At 36.5% G+C, this 24,823-nt stretch overlaps 1 protein-coding gene across 1 annotated transcript in view; it reads right to left on the bottom strand.

Annotated features, from left to right (window-relative positions):
- Positions 1–337: 337 nt before the first annotated feature.
- LOC149774584 (polypeptide N-acetylgalactosaminyltransferase 1-like) overlaps positions 338–24,823 on the bottom strand; it is a 105,369-nt gene continuing 80,883 nt past the window's right edge. The window contains exons 9-10 of the mRNA XM_089945026.1: positions 19,631–19,765; positions 338–1,353 (exon numbers count right to left, since the gene is read on the bottom strand). Coding sequence (XP_089801152.1) covers positions 1,225–1,353; positions 19,631–19,765 — 264 coding nt within the window. The 3' untranslated portion in view covers positions 338–1,224. The remainder of the gene's footprint in view (positions 1,354–19,630; positions 19,766–24,823) is intronic.

Below are 24,823 nucleotides of genomic sequence, written 5' to 3' on the forward strand. Positions count from 1 at the left end.
TGCAATATTTGTGCTCTTACGTTTACAGCCGTTAAACTTTTAACACAAACCTTTCATTGATGGGGTACTGGAATATTTCTTTTCGTTGATACAAATTAGTATCTACAATACGGATATATTCTTTATATTCATCTGTTTCTGTATGTTTTCATTTTTTCTCATCTTTAATGCTGCTAAAAGTATAACTTTAGAACCAATTGGCTGAAAAATACATAAAATAGTAGTTTCTTTAAATAATAAGCTCATTGGCTAAAGTTATGAAAAGTTTGAACTTGATTTCAAAGTCAACAATTTGTTTGTGTCATGTATGACATCTTTATTAAAACATAAGAAGAAATACAGTGCCTGAATGTCACAATTCCAAGAAATACAGTCCATGAATGTCACAATTCCAAGAAATACAGTCCATGAATGTCACAATCCCAAAAATACAGTGAATGTCACAATCCCAAAAATACATTACATGCATGTCACAATCCCAAAAATACAGTACATGTCACAATTCCAAGAACTACAGTCCATGAATGTCACAATCCCAAAAGTACAGTCCATGAATGTCACAATCCCAAAAATACAGTACATGCATGTCACAATCCCAAAAATACAGTACATGTCACATTTCCAAGAAATACAGTCCATGAATGTCACAATCCCAAAAATACAGTACATGCATGTCACAATCCCAAAAATACAGTACATGTCACAATTCCAAGAAATACAGTCCATGAATGTCACAATCCCAAAAATACAGTACATGCATGTCACAATCCCAAAAATACAGTACATGTCACAATTCCAAGAAATACAGTCCATGAATGTCACAATCCCAAAAATACAGTACATGCATGTCACAATCCCAAAAATACAGTACATGTCACAATTCCAAGAAATACAGTACATGAATGTCATAACTTTAAGAAATACCGTACATGAATGTCACAATTTCAAGAAATACAGTACACGAATGTCAGAATTCCAAGAGAACTTTTGTAGTTTAAGTCTTGATACGTAGTTAAATGATTTGCACTTTTATTTCGTCCTCTTGTAGATGCACTGTATGTATTACAGATAACGTCCATACAGCAACCATACAGTGGATGGACAGTACCAAAGTCAATAGTTAAATTAATAGAGATCAAATATATCTAAGGGGAAAAGTAGCATTTTCCAATACCTCTATTAGTCTTCATTCTACCAATAAAATACAAGCCTGTCAATCTAATGTTAAGCAGTGAGGTAATGGTTGAATTGCCATAATTGTGTGATGCTGTCGTTTCTGCAGTTCCTCATGATGGGTCCAGATGGGTCAAGGTCGAGGCAAAGCCCGCTCTTCTCGTGCTTTAGGTAGCCGTCCTGGTAAACAAACAAAAATCAATTTTCTTCAAGGTCAGTATATACAATATTTTTTTTATGATGTAACGTATCTAAAATTATCATCTTCATATTATTTGTTTGATTAATTTTTATTTCACTAATAAAATTGTAATTGTTTCATTAAAAACTCGTTGTTGAAACCAGTTTGTAATGTCTCGTGTTTCTTGAGTCACATACATGAATTAAAACTCTTCTTTTCAGAATGTGCAGATTGTAATGAATCAAAATACAGCATTATGCCCATCTCGGCCAATTATATGTCCGGTTTAATTAGTGCATATTATAGCTTTGGGGGACCACATTGTCTAACAGACAGGCATAAGAACTAATTGGTCAGCGGGAACTTGCAAATTGGAGGGACTTGTATGCCGGAGATGAGAAGTGCTTTTAGGAAAATTAACGTAAAGCATGCTTAGCTCAACGAAACTATATATAAATATACTACTGAAATAGCGTGAAAAACATACATAATTGCCAAATCTTCAATCCTTTCGGAAATTATTATCTGTTGAAAATACTGTTACTGAGCAAATTATTTCGTTATCCGTCAGCTTCCTTTTACTAAATTTATATTTGCTTTATAGCTGCGAATGCATATAATTGCATTTTACTTTAAGACATTGGCCGTCAGTTTTGGAATTGTAACTTTACGACCACTCTCACTTACGAATAAATGCGATAGTAATCATAGTAACGGGTGATTATACTTATGGGAAATTTCGAGATAAACAAGACAGTCATGTGTAATCTAAATCCACTCATAATTTTTGAAGACATTTTGATTTTGATCTCAAATTCATGGATAACCGGTAGTCTGAATTGTGTGTCCAGTTATGCAAACAGGTCACGTTCATTCAAACGCCATTTCTAATTTGTTTCAAGGTACTTTGCTAATAGATCAGACTAGTTAAAACATAAAAATTATTAATCATGATTTTTGCAATGAACATAAAGCAACACCGTGCTGATTTTCAAACTCATCCATTATCTGATAAACTTAAAGCAGTGTATTAGATCTGGTCATATTTCATTAATTTTTGTCATTTTTTGAGTTCTTGTGTTCAAAAGCTGTATATAGTGCATACACTAAACATGTGCATTTGAACTTCACCCAGGAGCAAAGGAGATTTTGCCATGATAAATAAACAAGAGAAGATTTAGTCAAAATGCATCCATATTTCTTCAAGTTCTCGTGGTCAATAGCAACCACAGTTAAAACCTAAAACATACTATTGACATGGAAATGCAAGATCACTGTCGAACTTATCGAAGATGTCTTTCAAGTGTCTCTCTCTCTCTTTCTCTCTCAAAAGATCTTGCATTAAAATGAAGGCATTTCATGTTTTTTCTCTCTCTCCAGTCTAGAAAATGAAAACTATTTGGTAAAAATATACAAAAAAGTGAACGAAAACGAAAGAAACCAAGGAGCTGATGTCACGATTAGGTAAACCAGATAAAATTTAAATTTCCATAGCATTGTTTATCACGTAAACAAACCGGCAGAAAGGTAGCTTATAATATGTTACCTTGTAATGTAGACTGATCAACACACAGTAATGAACATGAGCGTTGGAAAACTCATGCGTAGATCACGTGCTGTCACTGTTATAGCTTCATTACCACACGATATGTGTTTGTTGTTGTTGTTGTTGTTATAGGTTTTAACGCCATTTTTCAGCACATGATAGGCTATACATGGCGGCCAGTATTAATGGTGGAGGAAGAACCCGGGAAAACCCCGGAAAGAACCACCGACCCACGAGAAGCTACTGGCAAGCTTTCTCACATACCCACATTGGCCGAATCCGAGACTCGAACCCACGCAGACAGAGGTGAGATGGCAGATATGTGTTTGATTTAAAATCTGTTCGTTTTAAGGTACGTATTATTCTCATCCAGAAACCTAAACTCATTGAACATTATCATCATCTGCATTTTCACTATCAGAGAGAAGCAAGTCTCTTTTTCAAATTCGTTAACGTCATTTAGTGAAACAGTATTTTAATCATCAATGAAACAAAGTTATCTGACCAGAACGACCTGGGGAGACTTGAGCAGTAAACAAAGGTTATTGTCGCACCATTAGTTTAAGCTGGTTTTAGGAAGGGTCTGGGTAGACTTGAGCGGTAAACAAAGGATATTGTCGCACCATTAGTTTAAGCTGGTTTTAGGAAGGGTCTGGGTAGATTTGAGCGGTAAACAAAGGATATTGTCGCCCCATTAGTTTAAGCTGGGTTTAGGAAGAGTCTGGGTAGACTTGAGAGGTAAACAAAAGATAGTGTCGCCTCATTACTTTAAGCTGGGTTTAGGAAGAGTCTGGGTAGACTTGAGCGGTAAGCAAAAGATGTTGTCGCCCCATTACTTTAAGCTGGGTTTAGGAAGGCAATGCAACTTTACGATTCACCAATATACCGAATTCGGTCACAATTAGGTCTTGTGCGAACGACACTTCTGCAAGACAAATATGTTCCTATGGACCTTTGACCGTGACTCAAAGATCATAATAGTCATCTGCGATATAAGCGAAAAATGTAATGTTAGTAAAATTTGATCAAAATCCATTTATATTTGTTTAAAAATATCTCTACAACAATGTTTCAACAGTGATTGTATTTTCATGGTGGGAAAGGGTCAGGTTGCTAATCAGTATACAGCATTGCCATGCTGCTGCATATTATGCCTGCGAAAGTCATTGTTCCCGACAATTTGCTATGTCATTCAGCTCTCTGATGGACATGCAATGCCAAACGTTTAATATATACACATATATGTTGAGCAATATTTTTTGACTTATTAGTAATGCGTGACATTCGTTCTGTTTTCAATGTTGCACGTAGTAAAGAGCCTGAAACAAAACTGTTGGGTAACTTTAATTGTTTTTTTCTAGGCATAGTACATAAAAGACCCACATCATGCTATGTCATGATATTTCACATGATCCCAAGTTCAAATAATACTGATTACCAAATTTACCTGAGATTTTACTGAGTTGTATCCTTAAATATGGTTGAGGTATAAATAAATAAGCGAATAATAATAAAACTATTTCTTTGCTAAAGCTTTTGTGTACAGTTCAAGTACTTTTCGTGTTATCTGACTCTGAACCAAACATCACACTCTCGTCCATATCGATTTGGATGTACACGTTCAAATATACTAAGTTTGACCAAGGTTCATATGTTTTGTTTTGTATTTGTTTTCTTGCTTTATTTCTTTTCTTTTGCTTATGATATTACGTTACAAGAAAACTGTTGTGCACAATAAAAACAAAGCACAAATTTGGACCGTTGACCTTCCGTTATGAATGCGGACTGGTTATCGCTCGACTGAGATATCTTCAAGATAGACTCTCATTCTATTTGCTTAAAATCGATTAACATGTGTTGCAGTTATTATAAATATGTGCTAGCCTGCAGATGACAAACCATAAGCTCCACAGGTTTGTGTGCCACTTAAGCGAAAAGATAAAACAAGCTGACAATCATTACTTCGCCAAATCCTATGCAGTTTCAGAGAAGAACACGATCCGGACGCACGAGTTTGTAACCATTTAATTACAAAAGTCGGAATAACTTTGAAACCGAGAGTAGTGAATGGGGTCACTTTAGCGTCAAGGGGAATTAGCATTAAAAAAACACCCTGGATCACTTTGGCGTCAATGGGAAATTTAACATTACGAAAACCCCTGGGTCACTTTGGCGTCAAGGGAAATTTAACATTACGAAAACCCCTGGGTCACTTTGGCGTCAATGGGAAGTTAACATGGGAATATATTTTGGGTCTGTTGAGCGACAAGGGAAATTAACATGGGAAATAGATCGTGGGACTGTCTAGGGACAATGGGAAATTTAACATGGGGAATAGATCGTGGGACTGTCTAAGGACAATGGGAAATTTAACATTACGGAAACCCCTGGGGGGATATAGCCTCAAGGGAATTTAACATATGGAAATTGAACATGGTGGGTCTGTATAGCGTCAAGGGGAATTGAACATGGTGGGACTGTCTAGGGACAATAATGGTAGAGGGTCAAACACAACAGAGACAGAGACATACATACACTAGTACAAGCGTGAGATTTATATATAAAGCATTACCAAGACCTGAAATCTTGCTGGGGTGTTCAAAATTTTGCATAATTGTAATGATGCTATAAATCGCTATAATCAAGGAAATGTTCAACGACAAAATGGATGTGACTAAAAGTAACGCTAAAATGACGAAATTGTCCCAGAATTTAAAGGAAAATAAACATATCCCCGAAAATTAAGTTACAATGGTTTAGACTAAAATGGATAAAATTAGTAACTACTTACAATATCAACTTGTGTGACGATCGTGAATAAACACCCATGTATCTATTTATAGCTATAATCAGCTGAAATTCCTATGAAATCTCACTATCTATTTATAGCTACAACTTGTGGGTTATTCCTTTGGAAAACCCCACTATCTTTTTATAGCATCAGCTTGAGCGACGTTCCTGTTTATGAACTCTAGTACATATATATAGCTACAACCTGTGGAAAACCCCAAGTCCATATTTATAGTCTCAAAATTTCCAGCGTCAGTGACGTCACTGTACTGGAAACTAGGGGATGAATGGCAACAGTGTTGCAAGTGGCTGACCTGAATACGCGCTACTGTAGGTAGGTAGGTAGAATGTATTTGATAGGGATAAAGGGAGTTTTATAGGGACAAACAGAGACCAATACACACACACACACACACACGCACACCACAGAGGGAAGAAGAAAAAACAAACCCAAAATATACCATTCACACAGGGAAGAGGAAAAAACCCAACAAATATACTATCCACACGTTCTTACACTAACACACACACACACACACACACAGATCGAAGAATAAAACCAAAATTAAAATATACTATCCATACAAACGTACTCGAACGCATACAAACCCCAAATATACTATCCACACTCGGGAGGAACAAGAAAAATAATCAACCAAATATACGATCTAAACAACGTACGCGAACACACACAAACACACACACACACACACACACACACGCACGCACATCACAGAGGGAAGAAGAAAACCATTATTCACTATCCACACGGCGTGAAGAAATAACCCTTTATATATACTATCAACAGAGAGAGTGAAGAAAACAACCCATTATATTCCATCAACACAGAGTGAAGAAGAAAAAGTTTTTTGAAAGCACCTAAGCCCTCACCTGCAATGACCAACTCTGCCAAACACCTACATCCCACCCCCACCCCAACACTACAAAACCCATTTAACCCGTTATTTTATGGCATCAGTGTGTGATTTAGGAAACATCAAGACACAAAATGATGGATGAATAGACTGACTATTGTTTACCGACTTGCATGCCTAAAGAGCGTGCGTGAAGGAAAACAGCCTTCCATTTCAGTTCTAACTAAAACATGATCCAGAGGGATAGAGAGAGGTGAAAGAGCACAATTTCATAAAGTGTGAGTAAAAACAAAACACGTCATCCTTATTATACAATGTCAAGACCAAGAGACACTTATGTTTTCTTTCTGGTCTATTCTCTTTTAGAAGGTAGTATGAAATTTCACATCAGGGCCAACGCATCGGCTCACATTGTCAATTTTTCCATTTCCTTGTCTTCACTGGCACAAGTTCTTCCTCATCTTCAATTTCTTCTTCTTCTGAATCCCTCTTCTCTTTTTCGTCTTGTTTCTGTTTCTTCTCTTTTCTCTTAGGGCACTCTGAATCCCAGTGTCCTTTCTCCTGACAACGATATTAGGTATCTTGACTTTTGTCTCTCTTTCTTAGACGAAGCAGGTATTCTGGAGACAAATACCCATTTACCTTTGCAGATATAGCAAACTTCATCAGCACTTACACACTTTCGTATGACTCTCATCAAATCAACGACCAAAAGAGTAAGTTTTGTTGCCACTTTCGCCTGTGAATTATGCTTTCGTATGACTTTTAGCATATATTTGACCAGCAGGTCGATCTGTGCTGACTCTTCCATCTTCTTGATCGTTTGAGAGTGGAATGAATACTGTGACGCTAAGACACACTCCCTATATACAGGGACCTGCTGCGTATGAAACCTAGTCAAATGTAATTTTTGCAATAAAATGAAACGATTTCATTGAGAAAGTAAAAGGCAATGACGTGCCGTGTCGCCTCACACAAGACCTGAAGTGTTAGCTCAAATCGTGTCAGCGATTTCGAAGACGACATAACTGAGCTTTAATCAGTGATCTCCAATTATGCCACAAAACCACTAGTCCTGATTCACGCCAAAAGAAATTTCGTTCGGTCCATAAAAAATAGTATCACATCTGAGAAACGCAAAAACGAACTTCCAGAAAACTGAGAACGACGGCTTACACATACAACGTGAAATGTATGAGTTCAAGTAGTGCGTAAAACTTAGTCAAATTAAATTTTTATAGTCAAGACGAAACGATCTCTTTTCGAAGAAGAAAGCAGACACCAAGCGACAATGGCGATCCGTGTCACACAACACTTTTCAAAATGTATATTATCAGAGGTTTGTTCTAGCGATCTGCACGGTTAAATTAAATGTTGATGTATTTTGCAATAAGACGGACACGATTTCCATGGGATCGCCCATGGTACCATTGTCCGTACATTAGTTTAATTTTTTTAAATATTTTTTTTATATAAATCGCCTATAGGATAGACAGTGAACCTCAAGGATGATGACCCAATCTGTCTGTCTATTGATGCGTGTATTTACTTAAGAAGAAATATGACCTCTAAAACACAAAGAGATACGGCAAGCATGATTAGAATGAACACAACGATGTTTTCCTTCACGCGCGTGTAATTTAGAGTTTCAATCCTCTTTCAAGACAAACTTGGTCTCCTTTTGTAGGGCTTGAAATATAAAAAAAAAACTGAAAAATCTTAAGCACTTTGCTATAGATAATTTCATCAACAGACTAAACAACATAAATACCGTTACAACACCAGAAAGCCTTAAATCTTCTATCAAAAAGAAATGCATGAAAAAATTAAAGATTAACGATAACTAACCAATGAAACCGAATTTAACAAAGGCAATGACATGTGAAGAAATGTCTCTCACATTGGAAAGTAGGCGAATGTAATCTGTCATGCACCATCAACTTGAAAAAATTATAAACAGAGAGAAATCTGAATTCAAAATTCATTTGTTTTTTTTTTAAAAAATTGTTTCGTTTCTTTTTTCTTTTTTGGAACAAATCTAAGCACTAATATAGAGTGGAAAAGGGAAAATGCACATAAAAGCTTTGATATTTCTGAAAAAATGAGGGGATATTCCTAACGTTCATAATCACCTATATATGCTTGGACTTGTCTGTGACTTATCCACAAAACAAGATGTACATATTTCTGGTCAAGCTGCAAGTGTGTGCGTGTTTTGGAAAATGGTAAAAATTGGATATACAATTTTCTCGTGACACTTATAAAGTGAAGAGTCTGTGCAAGTGTCAAAAGCTAAAGTCATATAAGTTTTGTATTTTGTACGGCTTGTAAGGATTTACACTTTAGAAAATGTGAAGTATCACAAGTTATTGTCACAAACAGAAGTGGAACATAGGGGCTTGCAAGAAAGAAAATAACCCAGACAGTTGGTGTCATCAAGAGTGCTAGAGACGGTACCCGAACTTGCTTGCTTGCTTGCTTGAATTAAAGTGATTTTCGCTCCAATGGAGCATGTATCACTGGTTTAATCACGCACCGCGTGATTTTTAATTACTCCTGGGGAAGGAAAGAGAACCTCATCCCCCAGGCTTTTATGTACTCACAGACTACTTTTAAATTTAGCCACTCAAGATGTAGGACTAACTAGTCCTTAACAACCTGACGGAAAGGCTTTAAACATAAGTGGGAATAGTCTCACCACACACTCATTTTTCTTAGTTGGTTTGAAATGCCTCAGGTGTCAACCCAAGCAGTATGTAAAGCCCGCTACGATTGGTCGGTAGCGATGGCGTCACATTAGGACACATGGGCGTGTGGCAGGTCGAAATCGTTCCACATTCTGCCACATGTACGATGTCCGAGCGTGGTAAAGGAGGAAAAAAGGTGCTCAGCAAGCCAGCGATGGATGTTAAGTACTCCCCAAAACGCCAGCCCGTACTTATTTCAAATCAAGTCGTGTCACCAAAAAAGAAGACGTGTACGACATCGAAGGCATTCTCGAACGCAGAACCCGTAAAGTCAGAGAGGTCAATGTACGTTCGAAAGGATATCCACCCAATTTGATTCTTGGATCGACGTTTCGCAAGTCATCGACTATAAAAAGAAGTGACCATCATGCCCTTTCACACAGATTCGGCTACTGTGATCACTCCTTCACCCAGTTCTTCTCTGCAAGATTTGCAAAAACAACCCTTCTGGGTGTGGTGTGGAGAACGTGTGCCTAAAATGCAAATCGTCTTTTTCTGCCAAATCTTCGTGGTGTATTGTGTCATCGGGGCAGCCATTGCCAATTTTAGTTTGCAACAAGGAGACAAACAATTGTGGACCATTTTGTTAAGCAGTTGCATTGGTTACCTGCTTCCCAATCCCTTCCTGAAATTCTCCTCGAGCGGGAAGAACGGGAATCTTGCGTCCAGTGTCAGTCACCACTCTAACAACAATAACAACAACAACCCCATTTTGGGCGGAGACACTCCTCTGACGTCTAGCAACCCCTCCGACAGCCACAGAACTCTGGAATTATGAACAATAACAACCAATTTTACTTAACCTTACCCAGTGACAGTTCTATGGAGGTGTTTCCCAACAACATTTTGTGCTGTTACACGGTCAAGTTACCTCAAACCATCCAATTAGATCACGAAGCCCATTGGGAAGTGGCGTTGGTGGAAATCATTCACCCAACTCAAATAAAAAACATCACCTAAAAGCAAAACACTTTCCAGGTGGAAATCCTGAATGCCCAATTGGAAGAAGAAATCAATAAAATCGGGATTTTAGGGGACACAAGACCAGCCAGCAATCCAGCCTTCATTATCTACACCTTGAAAATTCCTTCAGGTTATTATTTTAGTGGTGAACATTTGGTGGACACTATTGCGGACAGGTTCAACTTAGCCTTTGGCAAAGCACTGAACAGAGCCAAAAAAAAAGTGTGAAGATTGAGTACCATAAAGTGGCTCATCGTCTCATGATCAAATTTCAAGATACGGACACATTGTCCCTCAGGTTCAATGGTAGTTTGTTTGAAATTTTGGGTGGACATGTAGAAATGGTCGCAAACAATTTGAGTCCCAAGATCAACAGTAATATGGATTTTTACAGAGCTTTTGGAAACCCGGTAGAACTGAACCAAGGACTGAATTTGATCTTTGTGTACTCCGATGTGGTGGAGAATTACGTGGTGGGATACACCTCCGTGCCGTTACTGCGTGTCATTCGTTTCAAAGTGGATAGTGCCACGACCAGTGACCAGGAAGGTGGAAACACCTATCACGTACACCGCGAATTTGTACATCTTCATTATTTGCCCGTCAGTAAGTCGTATTTGGACACTGTCAACATTGCTTTAAAAGGAGATCTGGGACAAAATATTCCATTCTCCAAAGGGAAAGTTACAGTGAAACTCCATTTTCGAAAACGGTTCTCTAACGAATTGTAAGTCAAGACAGCGACGAGGGACATTTCCACCCTATAAAATCCGACCATATTCGTGTGGAAATTCAGTTTGCAGAAAATCTAAGCGCAGATAATATGGTGAACGTCATCCTGTATGCTGAATTTGACAATACGATAGAAATCAACAGTTTGAGAGAAGTCATTCTAGACTATTAGAAGTCATGGAAAACTTTTATCAATGTTTATATAGTAGGGATTCTTTGGACATGGAATGTGAAGATCCTTAGGAAGGAAAACCCCAAGACAAAGACGAAGAAGTCACCATGATGAAGTCTAGATGGCCAGAACAAGAAGCCCATTTAGTTTCCTGTTATGCTATAGTTTTGGCAGAAAAAAGTGAAGGAATTGATCAAGAAAGATTGCTATGGATGTCATAACGATCATCCCAGTCAAATTCAATACGATAAATGCCTGATGTTGAGTCAAGAAGAAAAATTGGACGAATATCTGGACGAAGCTTGGAGTCTCATCTCGGAAGAAGACGTGTTGCAACAGTGGTATAAAGATTTGCGTGAACATTCTTTTCCTCCATTAACAACTCAAGAGATTCATCGCATCGAACCTCTCTTGGATCAGAGTTGGGAGACGAGACGAAGAAACGGTTACTTGTCAGACATTTTCAAGCAAAAAGTCAGGATCGAATTGATCACTTATCATTACCTGTGAAGAAGAAGAAAAAAAAACACACAAATCATTGGATACCTGGGAACTTTATTAGCTTTTGAACCACAGCTCGTACACGGCTTCTTGGAATCCTGTCGCCTGCGCTAAAGATGAACTCCCTCATCGCAAACCTCAAGACCATCAAGCTTATGTGATCAACACGGACGACAGTCATCTCCCAGGAACCCACTGGGTAGCCGTCTACTTTCCTCAAGAAGGATGTGTGGAATATTTCGATTCGTATGGATTGCCTCCTTTGGAAAACGATATCATTGACTTTATGAGAAGAAATGCTCAGACCACCCGATTCAATAATGTGAAATTACAAGGCACAGATTCCTTGGTGTGTGGACAATATTGTGTGTATTTTCTGCATCATCGCAGCCTGGGCTATTCCTTAGAACATTTAGTGACTCATTTTGATCCTCGTTCTTCTTCTAGAAACGATGTGAAAGTAGATAAATGGTTTTGTGACCATTATACTGGTCTTTTGTCTCAAGCTAGGAAACGTAGTGTCCATCAATGGCCTAATGACTTCCAACAGTGGAAATCACAATTTCATTCACAACGTTGTCAGCCCTGTCCAAAATAATGTGTTAGCTGAGAAAAAATGTTTGTGATTTGAACAAAATGTTTGATCTTATATTGTTTAATTATTGTTAGTGTTAAGTGATTTTGAATAAAAAATGTTGTGTTTTGAAGAAAGAAAAAATGCCTTTGTGATTTGTTTGGCTATAGATATCCTGATTCATGCTCTTTGACTTCTTACTATCCCTCTCATGACACTCATTGAACGTTCCGACTCGAAAACCGTGTAGGTATGTTTTCCTTCGCGTCCGCGCTTTGACTTTAAAGCCGGGGTAGTCTCCAGTCTGCCCATCCATTGTCGACCCATCTTCCTACGAAGATGTGCTCCAGACTAGCTAAGTTGAACGAAGCCTATGTGAATTTGCATACGTTCATGAAAAGTTTTATATCGCGACCTGAAGAGATAGACAATGTGAGAATGTTGAAAGTCACTGAAGACCTGAAAGAAGAGCACTTCAAGGAGGAAATCAAGAAGGAGAAAGAAGAATGGACGGAGAAGTACAGACTTCATAAACAGCAGAGAGAGCAGCAACAGCAGCAGCAGCATGAAACTGACAGAGGCTTTGTCGACTGTCGTATCGATACCAAAGAGTTCTTCTCCTCTTTCCGAAGAAGCAGACCTTATCCTGTGAGAAAGCCTGTCGTCAGAGGAGGCCGCCATCTTATAACCTAAAAGATCGCCATAGCTTCAAGTTCACCAAAAAAATAAAAATAAAAAAATTCAGGGCTACCCTATACTCTAGAAAAGAAATAACATTCCCTTGCCTATGATATGTTAGTCAGTTAGAAAAAAAAACCAGAAGTGAGTTCTATAAGCACATGATTTCTTTATCTTGGTTAGAAAGTGTGACTCTAAGCCCTTCGTTTCCGTCGCTTATCAAAATGTTTAAAATAGCGATGGTCAGTAAAAAGTGAGTGTTTCTTTTAGGTCTGTGCGGTTTTTTTTTTTGGGTTTTGTTTTTTTTCTTTGTGATAATATGGATAATGTAAGTTCGGGTACAACGAAATTAAAATAATTAGACCCAGAACTCGGTGTGGAGGGAAGAAATATACGCAACAGCAGCGGGAGCAAGAAATGCAGACCCAGCCAGTTAGTACTCCACCCACCTCGAGATCACAAATAACATCTAGTCAACAGCCGACTATACCTAACAAACAACCCACCCCGGAAAGAGTGGTGGCAGAATAAAGGGTGAATTATGTTAGACAAACGGTATGGCAAAATCAGACTCAATTATCGGAGGCACTACGTTCTTCTCTCACTCCGATACTACAGGCAATCCCAGCTGAAATAACAACCACAACAACAATAACAGCGACAGACACCATAGCAGCGGATTTGAAACTATCTACCTCAACTGAAGAATTAGTATCAGAACCAGAAGAGGAAATAGAGGCGGTTGAGGAGGAGGAGGGGGACGCTAACCCTCGTTGAGAAGTACACCGAAATGGGGCTAGATCAAGCATTGTATGACGTCAACAAAGCAAGACAGTGTATAAGAGCCATACAGTACGTTGCCTATAAATCTCTAGACACCTTTAAACCAAGACCTTCTCAATGGGGATTTGGGGTCATAGTTCTACCCCCAATTCTACAGACAAGCCTACACTGGATACCCCCTCAGTCAACCTGTAGAAGCCGCTGCTTACATTGTCGCCCATCATGGCTACGCATTTCCTGATATCAAGAATCATGAGACTAGAAGTGCGGGAAAGATCGTGAGGGCGAAAGAGAGACGTGGTATCTTCTAGCAGAAAAAACAGCCCTTTTAGGGCTCCAAAAGATTGCCTTTATTAAATAGGGAACCATATTTGGCTTGGTATCCCTCCTTGACTAAACTATTCTCGAAACAAACTTGACCCATTGGAACACCACAACAAACTTAACTTGTTAAACCTAACAGTGACAAAATTTGTATATGTCGCTTAGACATATTAATTTAAATAAGACCAGTATGGTTAATTTTATGTATACAAAGTACTAATATTAGATAGATACGTTAGGAAGTAGGAAATTTAATACACTCGTTAGATTTGAACTAATTGCACAGGTGGAAAACACACTATTGGTACTTTTTATCGTCCATTAGCAAAAACGGGACTTGATTTGAAATAAGTACGGGCTGGCGTTTTGGGGAGTACTTAACATCCATCGCTGGCTTGCTGAGCACCTTTTTTCCTCCTTTACCACGCTCGGACATCGTACACGTGGCAGAATGTGGAACGATTTCGACCTGCCACACGCCCATGTGTCCTAATGTGACGCCATCGCTACCGACCAATCGTAGCGGGCTTTAAATACTGCTTGGGTTGACACCTGAGACATTTCAAACCAACTAAGAAAAATGAGTGTGTGGTGAGACTATTCCCACTTATGTTTAAAGCCTTTCCGTCAGGTTGTTAAGGACTAGTTAGTCCTACATCTTGAGTGGCTAAATTTAAAAGTAGTCTGTGAGTACATAAAAGCCTGGGGGATGAGGTTCTCTTTCCTTCCCCAGGAGTAATTAAAAATCACGCGGTGCGTGATTAAACCAGTGATACATGCTCCATTGGAGCGAAAGTCACTTTAATTCAAGCAAGCAAGCAAGCAAGTTCGGGTACCGTCTCTAGCATTCTTGATGACACCAACTGTCTGGGTTATTTTCTTTCTTGCAAGCCCCTATGTTCCACTTCTGTTTGTGACAATAACTTGCGATGCTTCACATTTTCTAAAGTGTAAATCCTTACAAGCCGTACAAAATACAAAACTTATATGACTTTGGCTTTTGACACTTGCACAGACTCTTCACTTTATAAGTGTCACGAGAAAATTGTATATCCAGTTTTTACCATTTTCCAAAACACGCACACACTTGCAGCTTGACCAGAAATATGTACATCTTGTTTTGTGGATAAGTCACAGACAAGTCCAAGCATATATAGGTGATTATGAACGTTAGGAATATCCCCTCATTTTTTCAGAAATATCAAAGCTTTTATGTGCATTTTCCCTTTTCCACTCTATATTAGTGCTTAGATTTGTTCCAAAAAAGAAAAAAGAAACGAAACAATTTTTTTTAAAAAAAAAATGAATTTTGAATTCAGATTTCTCTCTGTTTATAATTTTTTCAAGTTGATGGTGCATGACAGATTACATTCGCCTACTTTCCAATGTGAGAGACATTTCTTCACATGTCATTGCCTTTGTTAAATCCGGTTTCATTGGTTAGTTATCGTTAATCTTTAATTTTTTTCATGCATTTCTTTTTGATAGAAGATTTAAGGCTTTCTATTGTTGTAACGGTATTTATGTTGTTTAGTCTGTTGATGAAATTATCTATAGCAAAGTGCTTAAGATTTTTCAGTTTTTTTTTTATTTCAAGCCCTACAAAAGGAGACCAAGTTTGTCTTGAAAGAGGATTGAAACTCTAAATTACACGCGCGTGAAGGAAAACATCGTTGTGTTCATTCTAATCATGCTTGCCGTATCTCTTTGTGTTTTAGAGGTCATATTTCTTCTTAAGTAAATACACGCATCAATGGACAGACAGATTGGGTCATCATCCTTGAGGTTCACTGTACTTTCGGTTCTTTACTTCATACAAACTCCAAATTTATTAGTTTTAATAAAAAAAGATAACATGCCCCTCAATACTGTAACACGTCTGTTCTGACTCTACCGATGTGAGTGTGAGTGTTTATGTTAAAATGTTTAAGTAAGATATAAAAATATGGTCAGCTTGGAAACGCGAACCAATACTGTGACGCTCAGTATTTTGATGTGGTAAGAAGAAATGGTACAATACACAAAGAGGGCTTGTAAGTTCACATTCCAGTCTGTCTGCACTGTAATGGTAACAACGCAAGAGCGTAGGGATTATTATGCCACACAGTCCTAGAACAAAACAATGCATCACCCGTTGTAAACCATTTCATTGGCGATACTTATTTTCTTACCGCATTCACTTCGAATTGACTTGAGTAGCTATTCACACAGTGACGAGAATGGCCATGCTTTACTGGGTCTATCCTATAGGCGATTTATATAAAAAAAAATATTTAAAAAAATTAAACTAATGCACGGACAATTGTACCATGGGCGATCCCATGGAAATTGTGTCCGTCTTATTGCAAAATACATCAACATTTAATTTAACCGTGCAGATCGCTAGAACAAACCTCTGATAATATACATTTTGAAAAGTGTTGTGTGACACGGATCGCCATTGTCGCTTGGTGTCTGCTTTCTTCTTCGAAAAGAGATCGTTTCGTCTTGACTATAAAAATTTAATTTGACTAAGTTTTACGCACTACTTGAACTCATACATTTCACGTTGTATGTGTAAGCCGTCGTTCTCAGTTTTCTGGAAGTTCGTTTTTGCGTTTCTCAGATGTGATACTATTTTTTATGGACCGAACGAAATTTCTTTTGGCGTGAATCAGGACTAGTGGTTTTGTGGCATAATTGGAGATCACTGATTAAAGCTCAGTTATGTCGTCTTCGAAATCGCTGACACGATTTGAGCTAACACTTCAGGTCTTGTGTGAGGCGACACGGCACGTCATTGCCTTTTACTTTCTCAATGAAATCGTTTCATTTTATTGCAAAAATTACATTTGACTAGGTTTCATACGCAGCATGTCCCTGTATATAGGGAGTGTGTCTTAGCGTCACAGTATTCATTCCACTCTCAAACGATCAAGAAGATGGAAGAGTCAGCACAGATCGACCTGCTGGTCAAATATATGCTAAAAGTCATACGAAAGCATAATTCACAGGCGAAAGTGGCAACAAAACTTACTCTTTTGGTCGTTGATTTGATGAGAGTCATACGAAAGTGTGTAAGTGCTGATGAAGTTTGCTATATCTGCAAAGGTAAATGGGTATTTGTCTCCAGAATACCTGCTTCGTCTAAGAAAGAGAGACAAAAGTCAAGATACCTAATATCGTTGTCAGGAGAAAGGACACTGGGATTCAGAGTGCCCTAAGAGAAAAGAGAAGAAACAGAAACAAGACGAAAACGAGAAGAGGTATTCAGAAGAAGAAGAAATTGAAGATGAGGAAGAACTTGTGCCAGTGAAGACATGGAAATGGAAAAATTGACAATGTGAGCCGATGCGTTGGCCCTGATGTGAAATTTCATACTACCTTCTAAAAGAGAATAGACCAGAAAGAAAACATAAGTGTCTCTTGGTCTTGACATTGTATAATAAGGATGACGTGTTTTGTTTTTACTCACACTTTATGAAATTGTGCTCTTTCACCTCTCTCTATCCCTCTGGATCATGTTTTAGTTAGAATTGAAATGGAAGGCTGTTTTCCTTCACGCACGCTCTTTAGGCATGCAAGTCGGTAAACAATAGTCAGTCTATTCATCCATCATTTTGTGTCTTGATGTTTCCTAAATCACACACTGATGCCATAAAATAACGGGTTAAATGGGTTTTGTAGTGTTGGGGGTGGGGGGGTCGGGTGTAGGTGTTTGGCAGAGTTGGTCATTGCAGGTGAGGGCTTAGGTGCTTTCAAAAAACTTTTTCTTCTTCACTCTGTGTTGATGGAATATAATGGGTTGTTTTCTTCACTCTCTGTTGATAGTATATATAAAGGGTTATTTCTTCACGCCGTGTGGATGGTGTATAATGGTTTTCTTCTTCCCTCTGTGGTGTGCGTGTGTGTGTGTGTGTGTGTGTGTGTTTGTGTGTGTTCGCGTACGTTGTGTAGATCGTATATTTGGTTGTTTTTTCTTTCTTCTTCCTCCCGAGTGTGGATAGTATATTTGGGTTTGTATGCGTTCGAGTACGTTTGTATGGATAGTATATTTTAATTTTGGTTTTATTCTTCGATCTGTGTGTATGTGTGTGTGTTAGTGTAAGAACGTGTGGATAGTATATTTGTTGGTTTTTTTCCTCTTCCCTGTGTGAATAGTATATTTTGGGTTTGTTTTTTCTTCTTCCCTCTGTGGTGTGTGTGTGTATTGGTCTCTGTTTGTCCCTATAAAACTCCCTTTATCCCTATCAAATACATTCTACCTACCTACCTACAGTAGCGCGTATTCAGGTCAGCCACTTGCAACACTGTTGCCATTTATTCCCTAGTTTCCAGTACAGTGACGCCACTGACGCTGGAAATTTGGAGAATATAAATATGGACTTGGGGTTTTCCACAGGTTGTAGCTATACATATGTATTAGAGTTCATAAACAGGATCTTCACTCAAGCTGAGGCTATAAAAAGATAGTGGGGTTTTCCAAAGGAATAACCCACAAGTTGTAGCTATAAATAGATAGTGAGATTTCATAGGAATTTCAGCTGATTATAGCTATAAATAGATACATGGGTGTTTATCCACGATCGTCACACAAGTTGATATTGTAAGTAGTTACTAATTTTATCCATTTTAGTCTAAACCATTGTAACTCAATTTTCGGGGATATGTTTATTTTCCTTTAAATTCTGGGACAATTTCGTCATTTTAGCGTTACTTTTAGTCACATCCATTTTGTCGTTGAACATTTCCTTGATTATAGCCATTTATAGCATCATTACAATTATGCAAATGTTTGAACACCTCAGGAAGATTTCAGGTCTTGGTAATGCTTTATATATAAATCTCACGCTTGTACTAGTGTATGTATGTCTCTGTCTCTGTTGTGTTTGACCCTCTGCCATCACTGTCCCTAGACAGTCCCACCATGTTCAATTCCCTTTGACGCTATACAGACCCACCATGTTCAATTTCCATATGTTAAATTCCCTTGAGGCTATATCCCCCCAGGGGTTTCCGTAATGTTAAATTTCCCATTGTCCCTAGACAGTCCCACGATCTATTCCCCATGTTAAATTTCCCATTGTCCCTAGACAGTCCCACGATCTATTCCCCATGTTAATTTCCCTTGTCACTCAACAGACCCAAAATATATTCCCATGTTAATTTCCCATTGACGCCAAAGTGACCCAGGGGTTTTCGTAATGTTAAATTTCCCTTGACGCCAAAGTGACCCAGGGGTTTTCATAATGTTAAATTTCCCAATAAAGCCAAAGTGACCCAGGGTGTTTTTAATGCTAATACCCCTTGACGCTAAAGTGACCCCATTCACTACTACCGAGTGTGCACAACACCCAGCTTTATCTCTTTGATAAAACATGGATGAATACCAAATTCTAGCAAGAGTGTCAGTCTGAGACTAAACCTTGATGTCATTAGTTCAAGATCAAGTCACTTACTTTGGAGTCGAATTACCAACTTTTTGGGGATATCATTTTGTCACACATGTCCATTTTGAAACCTAACACATATCTACCCCAAAAAATAGAACAGTTAGAAAACAAAGATTAATGCCAAGGTCGCATACAAAGGAGTTAAACGAGCTCACTTACTCTCTGGTGTTCCCATGTATCGGCCGAACCAGTTATACAGTCCTCAAGCAGAGGCCGTTCGCCATCAAACAAATTCTGCACGACAACACACTGTAGGGTGGTTCTTAACTGTCTATTTTTTAACCAGGAAAATCCCTAGAACAAAGATCAAATAACAGTTTTAGTGAGACCATAACGTAGTCCGAATTCAAAGTTTGTGCTGCGGAAACTCTTATTGAAATGTTGGAAAGGAAAATATAAAAAGTATAAATCACTATATAGTGTTATATTTCTTCGTTATTATTTCAAATCGTATGTGTAATGTGCAATTATAATGGAAAACAGTTTAATTTCCTCATTGCTATCAGTTCTCTCTAGAAACCAACCAGGCTTTAATCTATATAACAATCATACTATCAAATGGGCATGCAGTTTAATATTTAATGTACGAAATAAGTAACAAAATAATATTTTGGTACTTTTGACATAGATTATAATCTTACCCTGTACCTACCACATGTCTCTTTGCACATCCACCCCCTTTCTTGGACTTGAGCCAGAGGTCATAACCCCAAAACCACCGGTTAAGATTGATACATGACATTATTACACAATGTTTTAAATATTTCAAGCTCGTTTTATATTTTAATCTCAAACAGGGACGGATGGGGAAGATCCTTTGTAACCCATGCAAATTATACAGACGCCAGCAAAATATCACAAGTGAAATTTATCAGTGATGGGTGCAATTTAGCAAGTAAATGTTATAATGTAATATTTATTGGCGGCTCTAAAAGCTGTTTTGCCAATAAATTTAATAATTTGTGACAGCTGCTGTCATTGTGACATTTTATGTCGGTCCAGCACTGTAAATATCACAGTGACAATTACTTTTGAGCAAGTACAACTTCACCGGTAAATGTCATATTGTTTCCGATAAACAATGAGTCCTTTCGTAAGTTATTGTTCAGTATACCAGCTCATTTGCGGAGATAATACATTCAATTATGTCAGTTTGTTCGTCTGTTTTTTATTGACTCTTTATGCGTGTCCGTCAGTCCGTCTGATCGTCTTTATATATCGTATGATATTTCTAGGAATTATTAGTGTTACGACTATGCAGTCTTAAACTATGTAACAGAAAGAAGCCAAACCAACAAGTTTAATAAGATCAATAAATAATATATTTCCCTAGAACACATGAAAATTTAAGAGAAACTTATTGTGAATTAAATCCCAAATAATTATAAATGTTCTATCAAATTTCCAAAACTTTTGAATGTTCTGAATGAATTCCATTTGTCTTGAATGTTAAGAAGTAAAAATGTTCTTGTCAGTACTAATGTAATAATAGTCTTGATTTATCACAATAATATAATTTGCATATGTTTTAGATGAATTCACGATAATCACAAAGTAGTGTTTTAGTCCAAAAAGGCAATGAGAACTTTGTCATTCTAATGAATGATTTGAATAAATAATTCCCTGCTAATTATATTTGAACACAAGAGTAATTGATTCTAGAGAATAGACTTCAAACTTGAATGAATAATTGTTTATCTCCTCTGCTTTATGTATTAATTTCACTTGACTTGTAAAACCAAAATTTCCGATGGAATTTTTTTACCAAATTGTAGACCAGTTCTGTTCCGGATCATTCTCCGTAAATAAGGATAGGCATTGAACTCAGATTGAGGCAAATATTTTTTTGTTAAAAAGGAACAAAAGTCAGTTATGCAAAAAAAACCACCCTCAGTCACGGATCAAAAGTGAACTACACAGTATACATTATATATATATATATATATATATATATATATATATATATATATAACATTAGTATATCTCTTTTAGTATCTACCTATCTATTTGTCTATCTATCTATCTATCTATCCAGCCAGCCATCTAAAAGATACACTTTTCAAAATCAATTAAGTACAGTAAACATGGAAGCAATTAGCGCGGTACATTAATGGCTCTGAAAGTCTTATTTATAACTCTCTTCGCTATATTAACGTATATTTTTTCATAAGTGGGTAAAATGATAATATAAACAAAATAATTGCTGTTGGAAATGGTCCAGTTAAACTTAAATCTTACCTCATTATTAGAATTTATCAAACACAATAACTCAGTAAATAATCGACAAATTCAATTCTGAATTTAATAGAAATCATTCATAAGGATAATATGCTTTGAAAGTTGATAACATCAGGGGTAGGGTGGGGTGAGGGTGGGAGCTGCAGTAAGCACAATCACAAGTTAATATCCAATTGCTATAATCTTTGACCTTTGGAACTCCAACATATTAGAAAAATGCCTTTACGTAAGTGTAGTCTACAGATAAAATCATATGAAAACTGAATGAGAAAACATGAATTAGGCTGTAAGATTCACGGTACTAATTCAGTTTCCTTAGTAAACCTATCCAAATACCATGAAATTAAAAGTTAAATAACTTTTAATTTCTGGGTGCTTATTATCAAACCTATATCTATCAGTATAGTTGAAATCTGGATAACAGCTTCTGTGTTGAGGAAAAGATATGAGGCGCGGCATTTTCTGGACGTACGTGTGTTTGAAACGTGTACTTTCAATTCCTTACCAGAGCCAAGTATTAATTTCAGGAATGAGTGTTCCAAACTCAATACTGTTAAAGGGCCTAAACTAAATGAATAAAACAATAACTCTATTTAGTTCTATTACAACAAGGATAAGTACGACACCGTCACGATTCTTGGCAGACCAGCATACTTCCGGTTTTTAAATTTATACAGATCTTTTTATTCATTTAGAACTGTCATAGAGCTTGATCAAGAATATTCTGGATTCACTTAATAATACCGTAAGTTCTTCACATTTTCATTTATCACTTAGATAATTAAATCCTTCGTTAAGTTTCACAAAGCCTTTTGGATTGCTTCTTACTTTTACATAGATGACCATACAGTGTATATATATATATATATATATATATATATATATATATATATATATATATATATATATATATATATATATATATCTGTGTGTACATATATTATATTACATTATATTATATTATATTATATTATATTATATTATATTATATCAAATTATATTATATTATATTATATTATATTATATTATATTATATTATATTATATTATATATTCTTTAAAATCTTTTAAGTAATAATAATATCACTCTTTATAAATGCAACAATAATGTTAAAGCAGAATCAATGTGTCATATCAAACAAGATCAGAAGAAGATAAATAGAGGGAATATAAAGGATAGGAATATCCCATCCACCGCACTATAGGAAAACATATTTTCATATCAAATAGTTTATGATAACTATATTGATTCGAAAAGTATTCGCACGCAAGCACACCGAAATAATAATAAGGGACATAATTACATCTTGACTGTGATATATAATTTCTACATAGAAGCATGGGTTATGAAAGTAAATTCGAGAAAGGAGGATGATATAAATAATGCATTTACGGGTATTTGCGAAGAATTAAAACAATAAAACATACAGTTCATCGAAGGAAAATAATGTTGGAATGCCAATCTAATGAGTTGATAGAGAAAAAAATACTTTCAATACTTTTGGTCTACTTGCTAAGAAACGGAACCCTCTGCAGAGGAAAGAGATTAAAACAATTGAACTGCAGATTATTGGACTAATTTACACAAGGAAAAAGTTCAAATTTCAATATATATATATATATATATATATATATATATATATATATATATATATATATATATATTGGAACTACATACAGCTAAATATAACAATCATGACAGTTCAATAGATATAACATCAGTCAAAGAAAGCAACAAAAAAGAAAGACACAAATGGATATGCAGTATGGACTTAATTAATTTTGGGTTCAAATTGTATACCTATCTTTCCAAAAGAGCGCCTATCTCATTTTACAGAGGAGACTTTGCATTTAGTCTGTCTATAATTTGTAAGACTTAATGGAAAAAAATAATTAATGGTATATTTGATGAGGAGAAGATGTCCATGTGTGACAAACAAGATGACTTGTAGAAGATTGAAGAATTAAAGAATACATGATAAAACAATATGTGCCAGCGAAATGTAAAGAGTACGATAATTATCTTAGTTAGGAAAAATTACGAAATTATATCTCGAATATTAATGGAAGAATGTTATAAATGTGCTCAAGAGGACAGGTTTACTGTCTCGCCAGTTTATTTCCTCAACGAGTCTCAATAAACAAAAATAAAAACCCGAAACATGAAGGACTTACAATCTATAAAACGTAAATATGACACAATGATATCAGGAAGAAATAATATCTTATACATTTTTGGAAAACTACAAGAAGGAAATGAATGATTACAATGTTCGGGTGGGAAGCCTATTGGTTAGATGAAACAACAGGAAGCATATTTATAAAAAGGTGTAAGCAGGTTCATAAAAATTTCTACTGAATAAGTAGTACTATAAGAACTGTATAAAACAAAATAATTCTAAAATATCCAACTCGGAATGAAGACAATTACCTCTCCCTCATCTGTGTTCCGAACTGAAAATACGTTGATTGAATGAATAGACCAAAATTAGAAATATAAATATGTATCAAAAGATAAATAGGTAGTCGTTACAAGGACAACCTGCTTTCTATACAGTTTTTGTTTCATGGGAGACTCATTAAGACAACTTGCAGAAAGTCTAATTGTAATAAATTCACAGCAGCCAACAAATGTTTTCAAAGGTTGAATAAAAACTAGAAAATATTTAACTTTGAAGATGATTGAGAACAAATGTACAAGAATATCACCAATCACGAAATTGTTATTATAGTCTTTATGGATAAGGGATAATAAACGATGATTACACATATGTTATTTCAAACCGCAATCACGACATGACATTCACCACTACTACTGGCACAATAATACTTTATTTATGAGTCACATTTGAGACGTTCAAAAACGTCTTCAGGATAATTCAAATCTAGACCCATAACAGTATTACAATGCAATGGGAAACATTCGTAATAGGTAAAGTATAATACAATAATTCAAAGAATATTAAATAATTTAATCAGATATCAAATGGATTTATAATTTGCGAGGAGCTCCATTAAACACAAAGACCTAGTGTTAGTCAGTTTAAAGAAAATTTACATACCATTTATGAAATATTTGCAGTATTAACGCTTGGTAAATATATAGATATATGCT

This window comes from Sinohyriopsis cumingii, unplaced genomic scaffold, assembly GCF_028554795.1.
Source record: "Sinohyriopsis cumingii isolate HCF-2022 unplaced genomic scaffold, ASM2855479v2 utg000198l, whole genome shotgun sequence".
Lineage (NCBI taxonomy): Eukaryota > Metazoa > Mollusca > Bivalvia > Unionida > Unionidae > Sinohyriopsis > Sinohyriopsis cumingii.